The sequence below is a fragment of the Mus caroli genome, chromosome 13, assembly GCF_900094665.2.
Source record: "Mus caroli chromosome 13, CAROLI_EIJ_v1.1, whole genome shotgun sequence".
In the NCBI taxonomy this organism is placed as follows: domain Eukaryota; kingdom Metazoa; phylum Chordata; class Mammalia; order Rodentia; family Muridae; genus Mus; species Mus caroli.
In genome coordinates this window covers 107,150,065-107,166,016 of record NC_034582.1, presented here as the reverse complement: position 1 = coordinate 107,166,016, position 15,952 = coordinate 107,150,065, and the positions used below count along the sequence as shown (strand labels likewise).

At 43.4% G+C, this 15,952-nt stretch overlaps 1 protein-coding gene across 3 annotated transcripts in view; it reads right to left on the bottom strand.

Annotated features, from left to right (window-relative positions):
- The window catches only part of Arl15 (ADP ribosylation factor like GTPase 15), a 361,821-nt gene that overhangs the window by 235,451 nt on the left and 110,418 nt on the right, over nucleotides 1–15,952 (bottom strand). For all 3 annotated transcript variants that reach the window (XM_021180362.2, XM_029468256.1, XM_029468255.1), the window contains exon 2: nucleotides 4,697–4,841. In XM_021180362.2, the coding sequence (XP_021036021.1) occupies nucleotides 4,697–4,841 (145 nt within the window). The remainder of the gene's footprint in view (nucleotides 1–4,696; nucleotides 4,842–15,952) is intronic.

The following is a 15,952-nucleotide window of genomic DNA, read 5'->3' as shown; positions in this document are numbered from 1 at the left end:
TGTGTGTGTATGTATGTGTGTGTGTGTGTGTATTAAGGGATGTGTGTAGGAGGACATCCTCAATCAACTCCATCGGCATGAATTTTGCAGATGCCAATGTTTATAGGCTGGATTGAATGTGCCTGTTAGAATTTGAAAATATATTTAGGTTAGGAGTCCATATAAACTAACTGATATTTGCCTTAGGTATTATAGTTGATAATTATTTAATTTAGTCCATGTTCAAAGGCACTTGGGAGGAATGGATGTCTTCTATCATTGGGTGGAGTGATCTTTAAAAGTTAACTGGGTCATGTCGGTGGACAGCATTGCTCAGGTCTACCATCTCTAGAGTAACTGCCAGCCTATAACATTCAATTGGTAGACGAGAACCTTCTCATCTAAACTCTGGATTTGTCTCCTATTTTCTCTGTTGTGTACTTTGAAGAGCTCCGTTAGGTCCATAAACACGCAGGTCTCTCAGGTAAAGTAACCCCTTCGTGGCTATGCTACAATCTTCGCTCTTCTCCACAGTACTCCTTGCTCTGATGTTTACACTGTCTGACACTGGGGCCTGGCTGTGGTGGCACACACCTTTAATGCCAGCGCTCTGGAGGTAGAGGTGTTCTTTCTATTCCCCACCCCACCAACCCCTTCAGACTCTCCTTCACTCTCAGATGACTACGCCTACACACACCTACTAGCGTGATCACTGTCCTTCTTAAGGCAAAGGTCCACAGCATGTTCTCTTTTTTATGTGTCCTGGAAAAAAAAATGGTTTCTACAGAATCTTATGAAGAACCAAGGAAGTAATGATCAGTCTGTATAACTCATTGCCATTTCTTGTACACTACTTCCTCATTTCTCTAGGTGGGATCTAGCTTAATAATCTACCAAAACTGTTCTACGAGTATCACTATTTATCATATTGCCTGGATTAAGAGTCCTTAAGAGGTGCAGGAATATAAGCTCTCAGGGGTGGGGATGCGTGTCTGACTTATTAACTGATGCTGTGCTAGAGCCTAGCTCAGTGGCAGACACAATAAAACACTTAATAAATATGTAATGGATGAACGAAATACAGTTGATGCTTAGCACCCCTCTTTGCTCTCTATCCATTGTTTCTAGACAACCTCATTCAAACCCACATCTTAGTAGCATCTCAAGTCTGTATCTGCTGTTCTACAGTTTTTCTAACCTTTTAACTTCAGCATCTGAAACACTACCAGATATCCCACCAATACCACCACCAACAACAAAAAGATGTCCCAAGCACTCTTCCCATTTTTTTTTTAAATTTTAAAACTACCTGGCATAGTTTCTCTACTTCTTTCTTACTACTTTTCCCTAAACACCAAGTTAGAAACTTGAGTCATAATTAAATTTTCTTTTTCAGGCTGGAGAGATGGCTCAGTGCTAAAGAGCACTTCAAGAGGTCCTGNGTTCAATTCCCAGCAACCACATGGTAGCTCACAACCATCTGTAATGGGATCTGGTGTGTCTGAAGACAGAGACAGTGTACTCACCTACATAAAATAAATAAATCTTTTAAAAAGATTAATTTTCATCAGCTAGTATGACTGCCATTTTCACAGTATTGACTTCATGTGCTCCTAACTTACCATCCTGACAATTATCATCTCTATTGGCTCATCTCTCCATGCTACAGGTATCTCCCAACAGCTTCTCCACATTCCAGGCCTGACAACAAAACCTATATTGCTGTACCATGAACCTTGACCAGTAAGATAGACTTTTCCCTGAATCGCTTGTTTTAGATCCCAAATATCCTTGCCCCATTAGTCATGGCTTAGGATCTTAACCATCTAGTGAAGCACTTTTCTAATATAATGATCACTTTATGATATAATGATCACTTTATAATATAATGACATAACGTAATGAATTTTTGATCTCTCAGGCTAGAAATCACATGTAACCATCAAGGACAATGCACATCGCACAACACATTATCACCGTATCTGACCTAGGACCTGGCATGTCATTCAAGTGTGAACCATTTTAGTATTGGAAATGTTATCTTCCAAACCCAGCATATCCCTTGGTATCCTACCTCTGTGCCTAGCTATGTTAAAATGATGGCAAGGACCTTTAAAGAGGCCTCCAGAGAGACCCTGTGCCAAGCTCAAGATAGCTGCAACTCACAGAATTTTGATATCCAAAACGTTAGCCAACTTACTATCTAATTCATCAGAAAACTAGCTAACAGGAGTGTTATGATTAATTCCAGTAAAGGGGAAACAAAAATTCCTTAAAAATTTAACAGATGCAAATGTAAAACACGTTAGAATTTACTAATGAATTACGAGACCATTTGCAGGTCAATTTTCTGTTGTTACTCGGCACTGCTCTTCTGCACACAGTTCCACATGAAGCCTGATGGGTGAAGGAAATGGTACGTTTTGTTGTTCTGACACTTAATTTAGATGCTACTTTGCCTGAGTGGAGCTTATAACTCTAATGGTGTTTATATAACTTCACAGCACATCACTCAAAAGATAGACTTTTTTTAGAGACAACCATGAGAAATCTGAGGTCTTAAGCATCCCTGAACTTCATCTGAAAACCAGACTTGGTATCCTACCTCCGTGCCTGCCTCTGTGAAAACGAACAGATAACTGTACCTAGCTCGTGTGATTTAAAAGCAGAGTTAAAAATAATGGTTCTTACTTATGAAAGAAGATATTGTGAAGCTCACAGAGGGTAAGGTGGGTGAAAACACCATGGAGGTCAAATTTGGTATCACCTGCTTACTTATTCAACAAATGTCTACATCTAAGCCCTCTGTTTGCAGAACATCAAGTAAGATGTGCTGTCTGCTCTTAGTAGCTTAGGACGAGCTGGCAGGGGAGGCAGCATGGGAATGAAGCAGTTGATAGGCGCTGATGGAGGACCATGGAGCCGAGTGAGGGAGGAGGGAGAATTCAGTGCTGTCTATAGGAAAAGGAGACCCGTCTGGAGCTCTGCAGAGTCACCAGTGCTTACTGACACCTACTCTCACCCCCTCCCCCCACACTCGAGGCATATACACATATACATTGTTATAGACCAATCATCTTTTTAATCATTGACCCTTAGCTTTCTTTAAACCTGAGCTGAACTGATGTGACATTCCTGATCACCAACATTTCTCCTACAAAAGAAACCCTAGTGAGTGATTTCCTCACTCACCCATCAGCTGAGCCAGGAATTGAGTCACTGCTGGCGTCTCTTTCCTTCTTCCTCCCAGGCCAACTGATTACCAAGTCCTGCCAATTCCCTCAAACATTGCTCTTGCCATTCTCAGCTCTCTGTGTCTCCTGTGAGTGACTCGCTTAAGGCCTTCAAGCGCACCTCAAGTGCACCACCACCGCCACCGCCACTGCCACCGCCACCACCACCATCATCATCCAGGTTCATGCCCTAAGTCAAGGCCAACCTCATCCTTCTCGAATGGATATCTGAGCGTGTTGTTTCCTTGCTTACAAGACTCTGAGATCTTTGTACACTACAGATGAAGCTAAAATTTCTGAATTTGGTATAAAAAGTTTTGCCCAGATTCAGCATTTCTCTTGTTATCTAATGTCTCACAGGCCATAAGAAACAGCCAGCCATGCAGAACCATGGTTCTAGGAGGCCTTACCCTGATGTACACTCCCAAGTTCCCTTAACTATGCTTTCGTCCTTCCTCTACCCCAATCTCTTGTCCCTGCTTCCTAGCCCGGCTTACTGATCAGCTTCAATGCGGAAAACTTTACCATGCATCCCACCTCTGCACCGCACGTGGCTTTTTTATAAATCGTAGATGTGGGCGGAGACGTCTTTGTGATCAGTGGGCTGCATGTCCGCACCCCTGGGGTCATTTATAACAGCATCAAATGGCAGGTGTTCAAAAGTTGGGCTGAAAGAGCTATGCTTTTCTCTTCCCCAGAAAATGCCTTGCCTTGCTTTTTCTGATGGGTAATTCTACCTCGGTTGCCTTTTTCTTCAACTACAACCATTGTGCTGTTATTGTAGTGAACACACAATCTTCTTTTTCTGCCTCACTGTCAGAGAGTCAAGAGGATCTGGGCTCGATTCCCAGAACCCACATGACTACTAACAAATCCCTGTAACTCCAGTTCCAGGGGATCTGTGCCTTTCCTTGCACAAACATACATTCAGGCAAAATATGACATGTAAAAATAAAAATAAATAAATCTCAAAAGACCATTTTTTAACCCCCCCCCCCCGTATTTTTGACTGACTTCTTTTCAAGTCATAAAGCGTGGTAAAAGGTAAAGGCTCAATAGGGTTCAAACTATCGCTGTACGACAAGTGGGGAGATGACGTTCAGTGTGCATCAGTGGTGCCGTGGAGCAGGCACGTGACCAGCAAATGTCACCAGCATTGCAAGGGGGACAGCTCGCAGGGAAGCTCAAGGCTAGAACTCCCCAGACGCCAGGGTTAGGGGTTTATGATTATTTTGGTGAGCTTGATTTATTCTGTGTCACTGAAAAGAACAGAGAAGGTGAGGCAGGACACAGCTAGTCCGTGCTAATATTTTTTTTTTTTCCAGAAAAGGAGGCAGAGGATTTAAACCTGAGATAGGCATGCTACTGAGGCATGAAGTTGCGGACTGAATGGGCGCTAGAGGCCGCATAAACAGTGTAGGCTGAAACTGGCTACCCTGGAGACGAGGAGGACATAAGAGACAGATGCTCAAGACAACACCCACCTGTGGTCGACACGACGTTCTCCGGGCTTTCGCTGCAGAGCTTGGACAACAGACTAGTCTTCCCGGAGCCCGTGAGACCTATGCAAACCAAGTCATACTCAGGGCGCGCAGGCGGTGGTCCCTTGCAGCACAGCGCTCGAAAACACTGCCAAGAGAAAGAGATGGGGGCAACCCTCAGTAAACGTTAAAGCAACTATACAAATATAAATTTGTTCACTAAGTAGCCCCCATCAAATTTAAGCAGGACTGTGAGAGCTTCAGACAAAGGGACACCCGGGCCATACCACTATGTTAAAGCATTCAACATTCCTGAGAATGTTACACAACAGCCATGAGACCTGTCTACACAGCCACCATGCTAGATATGGCAGGAGCAAGAGGCACAGGGTTCTAACAGCATCCCACTACTGCACATCCTTTGAACCTACCCACGAGGAAGTTACAGAAAGCCAATCTCAGGAGCATCCTGTCTAATACCCCCAGTCTGTTTTCTAAAACATCACTGTTCAAAAATCGGAGACTAAAGAGCTGCTCCTCACGAAGAACGGGAAGAAATATTATGAACTGCAATGCATCTTAGATTAGATCCTGAACTGGGAGGAAGAAAAGTGCCATAAGTGACATTATTGGGACAATAGTGAGGACTGAATATAGACTGCACATTAGATAACAGTGTTGCATAAGGTTACATTTCCTGAATTAAATAACGGTGCTGTCATTATGTAAGGAAAAAAGTCGTTCTGAGAAAACACATGCTGAAGTGCTTGCAGGTGAAGGGTCTTGAAATCTGCAATTAACTGGCTCAGAAAAAGTCTAAGTCTCTCGTTCCCTCCACCTCCATCCGGTGGGGCGTGTGAGAAAGCAAACATGGAAAAGCCCTAACCAGTGATGCTGAGGGAGGAACCCTAAGGCTCTGGTCAAGTTCTGGACTGCTATCTGGGACTGGCATTGAAGCCAGGGCACACAGGAATGAGGTGCCTCTGAGCTTGTTTCGATGTCACTTCACAAGAAGAAGAATCGTAAATCACAGAAGAATCCACGCCCTCGTGGCCTTTGCTAACTTGGGTTCGAGGTTAACTGACCTCAGGGTTCTATGAACTATAATTACAGTTTCTGAGCCATACAAACTTACTTGGTCTTCATGAGGAAAGACAAGGGTTTGTAGTTAAAGGCTATATCATTCATGAAATGTTTGATATTTCAATTCATCTCAAATCCAGTTCAGATGTTGACTACGCACCACTTTGCAGAACCAACCTTCAATGTTCCCAATATTCATTTGATACAAACATTGATTCATAAGAGACTAAAAATATAAGTTAAAAAAAAGAGAGGAAAACTCCTAAATTGATTGTCTGAGCCCATAGAGAAAAAAGACCTATAAAACGTGGTGGCTCCTCTCAGATAAGATCTGAGCGCTACTGGCTACCATACTCTCATGATCACGCCTGATTATTCCTCTCCCTCATTTCTAACATGGGATCAAGTCTAGTCCATGTGACCTCTGAAATGTGACCCTCTCAGCCTTCCTAAGGCTGCACCCCTTTAATACAGTTCATGTTGTGGTGACCCCCAGCCATAAAGTTATTTCCATTGCTATTTCACAACTATCATTTTGCTACTGTTATGAATTGTAATGTAAATGCCTGAGGTGGAGGATGTCTGCTATGTGAGCCCTCTGGGAGTCATGACCCACAGGTTGAGAGCTGCTGCTCTGGAGTCTACTGGAGTCTCCCTGCTTAGGTTGTGGTCACTTAAGACACCACCACTCTCCCACTGCTTCCAGGAACATTTAACCTTGCCCTCTGTTCTCCACAGCACCTACTGTGACTGTTCATAAAAACAAGATCCATCCTATATGCTCAGCGATGTCTCCTGACGCGCAGCCGTAACCTCTAATCGCGGTACAGAAGCACATCTGGACAAGTCGCAAGTCACGTGGCCAGCCTCATGTCCACCACTGTTTCCAAGCCTTACAGAGCATCTGTCACCTGAGACGTTTGCCTATGCTGTTCCCTCTTCTGTATGGCCAGCTTTGCCAACAGCTCTTTGGTTTTAGCTTAACTACCCGTTCCCGGGAGCAGACAGCTCTGATGGGAGACTGTGTGAGCAACTGATGTCAAGTTCTCAGGCCGTGTCTGTAAATTCATCATACTGGCGATTAGACTGATGACTACAGTTTCATATTCCCTACCAGAGTGTGGCAGGTACGTGTGTCTGATGTTGTGTCAGATCCCTGATGCCTGGCAGTGGACAGGACAAAGAAGCTACCCCCAATCAGTCACAGTTGGATGGAGAATGAATGATATTTAAGTTTTACCTTCAAAGGAGAAGAGAAAGCACAATGGCTAAAAGGATGCCTGGTCTCTGGGCCGCTGTGTTTAACAGGAAAGTGTCCAAGTAAGAGAAACCCTTAGCTTTTACATTTCAACACCAGAAGTTAGCCAAGTCCCCCAAAGACCAGTTTTTGAAGTACAAGATCTACTTTCTCAGTACACTAGAGGTTCTTTTTACCCCAAGTTCATTTTCCTTCAGTTTTTATTGCTGACTTCTGGTAGACAATTTTATGATCCATATTCTACATGGATTTATTAAACTCTAATCATGTTTCCTCTCTTCTTTTTAAGTCTGAGGAGTCGTAATGATTTCAGGCTGCTGCCTATGGCTGGCCACCCTACTGTGGCATCACTGTGGCTCTTCCTTGGCCTTTACTTGCATCCCACTATGCCATCTCCTACAAAATTAATGACCACAACAGTCAACAGCCTTCTCTACACCACCATGTCACTTTTTGGACTCACATGAAGACTGGGTCACACTGTCCGCAGCTCTTCCTCATCCCTTAGACTCCTCATGACTAGACATATCTCTGCGTGAGCGCATATATATATATATATATATATATATATATATGAATGACAGGCAGCACTAGACAGCTATGACTGGCTGCTTTGGTCTTTGTTTGGTGAAACAAGGCTCACTCAGCTCTTCCCATACAGTTCCTCTGGACCAGCTTCTGGAGGGCAGGGGGACTGGCCCCACTATGTGAACCAAACTACCATAAATCCTAAATACAACATGAAGTGTGTGAGGCTGGCAGGATGGCTCAAGGAGTAAAGATGCTGGCCACCAAGCCGAAGGACCTCAGTTTATCCCCATGTGGTAGAAGGAGGGAGCTGACTCCCACGAGTTCTCTATCTTCTGACCTCTACAAGATGCTGTGCCACGCACACATACTAGATAGGTAGGTAGATAGATAGATATATAGATAGACAGACAGACAGGCAGATTTTGCCCAAAGTTATGCAATTTCATCTCCATGCTATCTTTAAAATCCAAAACACAGCAACTTTATTTCCAAGCCCACCAAAATCTATGTCATCTGTCGGTGAGCCTCAGACACTGACAGACCACAACTGAGCGATAATACTCTGCTCTCTTTCCTCTTCCATTCCTCCCCAGAGTGTCAGCTCCATCCCATGGCTGAGTCACACAGCCTGCAATGTCACCCAGCATGACAATGCCCTGGGCTCACTCCACCACTGTCCAGAATTCCCCAGCTCTGTAGTCCCAACTGCTCTGATGGAACCCAAACTAAATCTGAATGATAGAAAAAGCCTCCTCCCTCTTCCAAACTTAGACTAGGGAAATACAGCGCCATAGAAGAGAAACACTGGACTGGTAGTACATACAAAAAATATATATATTTGAAACCTATCTCAGAAACCTAGGAATACATATGTATTGAAAACCAGTGGCATGGTTCACAGAGAAAGTGTCATATTTTGAGCCAGCTCCAGAGAACTTTTAAGTACGTGCCATTTCAAAGCTGGGAGGAATGTTCGTGCTTTGTAAGTCGGCTCCCCAAACTGTACAGAGTTTTCATTTGTTTCTTGTTTTAAAACCTAATGAAGCTTTGGATCCTATAGTCAATTTACTTAAAATTACTCACTTTGGCCTCTAGACTATACTGTACCAAAGGTCACTGGGTTTGTCTCCTACAGCAGCCCTCGCATTGTTAAGAGTAAGCCCCTTTCACGGCTGTACAATGCGAGACACAATGCTGTCGGCAGCCCTGACAGCGAGCGGCAAACTCGGGCTTCATTCCCAGGCCAGACACTGCGGCATTGTGTGACTCTGCTCCAGCCCGTAAACCTATCCGTGCTTCAGCTTCCCCATGATTAACCAGTAACGTTTAACACTATCTGCCACTTCCTTTCTTCAGGAGGATGTTAGCAGGCATGAGTTCAATGCTTTATGCTCCTCAGAAAGGCGCCAGATGGACAAATAACTGCTAGCCGTGATGCTCATTTTCCTAAGGTATCTTGGCTGCCAGTTAGCTTCTCTGGGCAAGGGTCTGGCAGCCCCACACACAGCCCAGCTTGGAGCCCCTTCTATCAGCACAGCGCAGCCCCTCATATTCCCAACCCCACCCCAGCTCTCAATCCAGGTTCTGTACACAAAATCCAGGGCCCTGGGCAACAGAAAACAAGGAACAGATCAGTGTGAACCATAATCCCACTCTCACGGACGGGTACCACCGTCACCATCTCCCAGGCCTAGACTGCTTCAGCCTTTTTCCATGGGGTCAATTATTACTTGTTCCTTTTTGAAAAGAGGAAGGAGGTCATGTGTATTGAGAATAAATTATTTGAGAACAAATAAAACTTTAAGGGTAAAGGCAGGGCTTTGGATAAAAGTCTGGTAGCCAGCCCGATAGCCAGGCCTACAATTAAGATCCTCAGGGTCTTAAGCTTTGCCCAATTTTGTTGGGAACAGTGTTAGACAGTTGGCAGATGCAGCGATGCTGAGAACACAGTAGGTACTTGTTGAGTATCTGCATAATGAACCAGCACTGCAAAGTCCTCATTTGGCATGTAGCTAGGGACTTCATTGGCCCTTGAGGACCCCAGCTATCCTCTGAACCATGCAGTAGTCCTTCAAACACTGCAAACACTTGACCATCTTACACTATGACCTGGGTCTTCCCTTCCCTATCTACTGGCTGAGCCCCTGTTTTAAAGCACTGTTGGGAGGGCACGTTTTCAGCCTCCTCCTCATTCCTTGGTGCTATATACACTGCCAGTGCTGCAGGTAAGACTCGTGTGTGTGTGTGTGGGGGGAGGGGGGTGTATGTTTCCCTGATTGAATTTATCAGCCGATAGAAATATGCGCTTGGACCCAAGGATAGATCTATTTTTTATTTCATTGGTAGTTTTCTAAAAGTTAAACTTTTATAGATTCTGTAGGTGGCCAGGCATCCAAACAGCCAGAGAATTGTCCTGGCACCACATATTTCTGGATGAGAGGCTGGTTTGCTGAAAAGCCTTGCCCTGGCATCCAGCCCCTGCCCTGCCAGGATTCCCTACCATCCCGTGGCATGAAATTCCCAGCCTTGTGGGACATGGCATGTGTTTCAATCAATGCTCTGTTTTCCACCATGAATACAAGATTTTATTCTGTGCACGATTCCAATTCGATTGAAGCTCTATAGTTGCTGGAAAGTTTCCTTCAGTCGGCTTCAGGTCTTCCCCCAAGCCACACATACACAGCCCAAGCCAAGGTTTCTTCCTTCTTTAAATATGGGCTTCACCAGATGAAAAAGCTGATGGCTTCTGTAACAGATCGCTATGCATTTTCTTTCGTTTTTAATACAAGGGCGGAGCTACGCATAGCACTCAGATATCCTTGTTTGATCCATGAGACATCTTTGAGTCAAGGCCATATCTTGAGAGAAAGCTCACCTCTCTTTCTACATCTGTGTTTCAGGTCTTCCCCAAAGCCACACATACACAGCCCAAGCCAAGGTTTCTTCCTTCTTTAAATATGGGCTTCACCAGATGAAAAAGCTGGAATGGTTCCGTTGTTTAGAAGAGATCAGAGAGTTCTAGAGAAGAGGCTCATTCCTCGATAGAACCATGATGTGCAGCTTCATCACGATGTGCCTTTCATTCCAAGCAAGGATACAATGATGCTCTGTTGATGACCCTTGCCTCTTGTCCATATCCTCCTGTGCCTGTTACACTAACCCTCTAAAATAGGTAGCAGAAAAGGAAAGGAGGCTTGGCCAATTCACTTCTTTCATTTAACCCCCTTTTGTCCTTGGAAAGAACACCACTTATTTGAAGAGAAGCCCATGCAGGACATAGATTTCTGATTCTATAGACAGAAATGTGGGAAAACAGTCCTTTAAATATACATTATTTAGTTCTTAAAATATAATACATATGTATATGTATATATATTTATACAGTATAGGTACATACATATAAAATATATGTGCATATATATATATATGTATATGCATGTATAAATTTTGATTCATAAAGTAAGCTAATAAGAAAAACAAATGAATCTGATTGAGGGAGTTGTGGGAGGGAAAATCCATCAGGAAGCCAGATCTCACAGAAATGTATTCACAAGACAATGATCTAGAAGGAACGTGCCCTCTTTAAGCCAATCTCTACCTGTAAGACGAGAAAGGAATGTCGAACACATCCCACAGTCGTGGAAGCCCCTGAGCTCTTGCAAACTTGTGAGAAGAGTGTAAGATCAAACCATACCAAGTGTAACAAAAATACTAATCCAGGCTGACCACCAGACAGCCTGGAAGACTTCACTGCCTGGCAAGAGCAATCCACTTTTTGAGGTGAAAAATCCCACCTCCCTTTAAAACCCTAGTGAGGAAAACAATAAACTGTTTTCATAGAACATGGGTCAAACCTTTGGGCCATGTAGGCTGGGAGCTCACAGATGAAGGATCTGGTCCAGAATTGTCCCTGGGCTGGGGCTTCTGGCAGATATATCACAGTGCCTCGGGACACTAAGTCTGTCTTTGCAGTACTCTTTGTATTTCTCAACCCACATTCCTTTTTTGGGGTGAAATACTCCATTATTTGTGCTTTGTTCTGGGCTGTCTCCTGTCTCTGTCCCTATTAACTCGTGGCAACAAAAGAAACAAACAGAAGCAGGGAATTTCATGCTTAGCAGCTTTAGACACTGGCCTCACGGCTTTGCAGAGGGGCAGACATCTGAGGCTCTGAATGGAAGAGAGTGCTGCAGCGCAGAGCCAGACCTGCAGCGCCAGCCTAGCCAGACCAGGGGCCCACGTGGCTCCCTGTCTGAGCATCAGTCAGACATCCTTGATCAGGAGTATTCACCAGGCCTGATACGGGGGTTTCGAGATTAACTGAAAGTGGGGTTTTCAAAGTTTGGGAATGTACAGAACAAGTAGATTTAAAGAGACCAATCCAGGATTCTCATATATGCCTGGTTATCCAGACTTGGAGATCTGTCACATGATGTACAGATCAGAGAGATCAGAGTCATACAGATCAGATCATACAGATCAGTCAAAAAGAAGGAGACTAGGAGATTAAAAAAGGAAGCTAAATTGAAAATATGTGCTTATTTTTTAATATAGGATTTTTATCTTGTAATAGTTGGATAGGAAATCTGATTTTTTAAGTATAAACTTTCATAATGGCAGAATTATCCACTAAAACCAACAATGCAATCCCTAGGCATGGTTGTCTGTAACAGAACTCAAGCTTCATATGTTTTCAAAAGCGTCTCCCTATCAGGGCTTCGCCCACATCAGTTTTAGGACAGATACAATTTTTCCCCTAAGGAGTGAAGAAATACAAATTTAGTTAAAAGTGAAACACTAATCCATTTTATATACACCGCCACTGCCACCACCGCCATTATGTGAACAGAATGTTTCCCAACAGAACGTAGGACTTGAAAATACAAAAAGCAGGTTAAGCCTTTCTATGTTTTACGTATTTGGAATGAGTCAGGTCTTGAGAACATTTAAAGAGAACCAGTTCCCTGGTCGCCGTCCTTCAGATGAACTGGAGTGTCACCAAAAGCTAAGAGGAAGGAACTCAACAACGTATGCTCTTCCCCCTCTTAACGACCCAAAACTTCAGACTGAGCAGCCTGCAATGCCCAAGGAGAAAACAAATTCTACTAACTTCTTTTCATCTTGCGGTCCTTAACAGGAAAATCTATTTTTTGCTGAAGTCATTGGACTCACTCCCACATACTCAAGGGTCTCCAATTCCTATACAGCTGTCCACCTCTGCCACCCACCTCTGCCACTTACTTCCTTAGGTCTTTTGGTCAGAACATTACCACTGTCCTCAGGACAGTTACGGTGTCCGCTGATGTCATCACCTCAAGCATCACTCTCTCCCGTCTCTAAAATACATAAAACCATTCTCATGACAAATATTCTTATAACCATCTATATCTGCGAGGGTAGTGCAAATTCTTCATACAAGCAGACAAAGCTCTTTTTTTTTTAATTTGGCCTTTAGCTGCTATCTCTGGTTCCATGAGATGTCTGTAAATCATCTAAAACAGAATTTGATACAACAATAACAACAAAACCCACACACACACACACACAACATACCATAACAATTCTTTATACTGTTATTTTTCCCACTATATACCGGGACCCATCTACTCTGTTACTTGTTACAATGTCATCAAAGAAGCCCACCATCTTTCTCTGCAATGTTGAACGTTTAGCTCGACATTCCTATCTCCCAGAACTTCTGTGCTCCCAGTCTGATCGGAATGATCTTCTTTGGCTTCTTTCCCCTTCCACTAGCACAACACTCCCGTTCTGTCCTGTGGGCTTGCTGCCCATCTTCCCCCACTGGATTCTGAGCAACTGCATGAAGGTACTAGTTCAACTTTGGAACGAGATGTCTGACCCAGCATCCGATTGGCCGTGTGTCGGTTGTGCCCCGGTAAGTGTACCACTTTGATTAGGTGAATGTCAGGTATGCCACCAAGATGAGTTATTTCACTGATGGCCATCGCCTGATTAGGAAGTAAGCTCACCTCTTGGGGTTACTTGGAGTGGTGTACAAGGTATTTTTTGCCAAATGACAACATAGAATATAACAATTAATAGCCATTCTCATCATTATAACGATGTTTTGCTTTGTCTTCTTATTTTTTACTTAGACCACGGTTTTCCTAAAGAGCACTGACTTTTGTGATGCTTTTCATGATATATAATTAAACATAATTAATGTTTAGGGTTTATTTATTCATCCATTTGATCAAAGAGCTGATAAACACCAAATACCAATGGTGACTAATAACAAAGGCAGTCAGTCCTTCTGGTTTGCTATAGTAAGATCAATTAAAATGATTTATTATATAATATTAGTATAATATAATGTTAGAGCACAGATTTTTTTTTTCCTTGCCTAAGACAGGGAAAACTCAAGAGGCAAGTTTTAGACATACTAGTCTATCCTAATATTAAATTGGTTATTGGACAGTAAGTCGCTCAGTAGGAAGACCCAGACAAAAGGCAGAGGCACACTCAATCTTGAAGCACACTGCTTTAGCTACTGACAAAGACAAACGTTTACTATGGTCTAGTGCTGAGGAGCCGATACAGTGAGCGAGTGTTATCCTTCCTCACACATCAGCACACGTGCCAGACAGATTCTGATCGCAAAGTCTGTTATTGGTGATGAAAAAGGCAGAGAGGGCACAGCTGGATATCTCAGATCTACAGCTGGGCTGGCAGCAGGGGTGGGTCGAGGCAGCTTCTCACTTTAAAAGCTGGAATTAATCCGAGTTATTTAAAGGTGTGTTTTATTAAAGAGGCACTTTCCCTTACGATCAAACATCACGACGCGCAGAAGCTGAGCACAGACTAAGGCAGACAACAGAAATCACCTATGAGGTAGCAACAGATTTTCTTCAGCATCCACAAATCACTTACCAAAACCGGAGACCAATAAAAAAATAATAATCTGTTCACACCTCAAAAAAGTGGAAGGAAGCATATGGACTTACATTCATGTCATAAATGTTTTTTAGTACTTTATTCACTAGAAATCATATAAGCATGCATGACTTAAGAGATGGTAGGAGAGTCTCATACAGACTGATGAAGGTATTAAGACATTCAGGTAAAATATCTTTCAAGATATCTGCAGGGTGCCGTCTAAGCACACACTCTATCAAAGGAGCTCTCACACTAAACAGGAAACTAGCAGATATGAGCACAGCGAGTATTCTTCTCTGGTTGCAAAGAACCTATGAATGATATACTAGGAGCCTGGCAATTCACCGAATGAGTAAAACAACTCACAGATGCCAAGAACCAAGAAGCCCTGAGGGTTACCACAATGGTTACTGCTAGTTTGGCTACCTAACCCTGACTTCCTGCTGGCCTAAGCTCAGCTCTCCCACCGCCATAGCATAACGCAAAGCTCCAGCCAGAGACCATCCAATTGGCTAAGCTCAGGCCCTGACTGCCATGGAGTTGAAGAAAATAATTGTAAAAAGTAGCAATGAAAAGAAGGACCTCTGACTCTTAAACGCTGTTACAGCATACTCTAGAATGAATACCTAGTATTCATTTGCAGGGAAGCCCAGAAGTTTACATTGTGGTGTATGGTCCATCAGAGAGCTGACTTCATAGATACAAATTAGAACAAGATTTGTTTATGTCCCACTTCCACAGACATTCCAACAGAAAACAGCAGTCTCGTGAGGGGGGAGGCCAACCAGCTGGGATCCAGGCAAGAGAGCAAACGGTGAGGGGGATTTGCTGGGCAAATCGGTTTTGTCTTCTCACTCAGCCTTCCTGTCCTCTGCCTTCTCTCTCCCCTCTCCTTAATCCTCTTAATACGTTATATCATTTGATACTTGGGTTGCTTTGCCTTGCCTTTCATATCTGACAGGAGGCAAAATGAGACCTGGATAGCACTTATTTTTTCTCAACTAAAAAACAAAAGCACGGTGGGGTAGTCTGGGCTATGGCTAGGCTACTTCTGAGCTACTAGAAGCATATAGAACCTTTTAAACTCCTTAAGGATATGTGACTGGGTGTCTATGCATGTATGCATGCACACAGTTATTTATTGACTTTAAATAAATCCATTCTGGGTTTCCACATATTTATCTAGCTAGTATGGAATACTGAATCCTTCGAGTTTCCCCTTTCCAATTTGCAAAGGGCACCATCATCATGAAGCGACTGTTAAAACTGCTTATCTCGAACATTCGGAAAACCAGAACAAGAGCATTGACAGCTAACACCAAATCGGGAGCAATCAGACACTGTCTCTGGCTAGAAGAAGATCTGAAAACTTGCAGTGAACTGTCATAGTAAAGGGACAGTGTTAGGGCAAGGGAAAAGGAAGCACAATGGTTAGATCAATGGATCTCAACCTGTGGGTGGTGACCCCTTTGGGAGTCACATATCACATA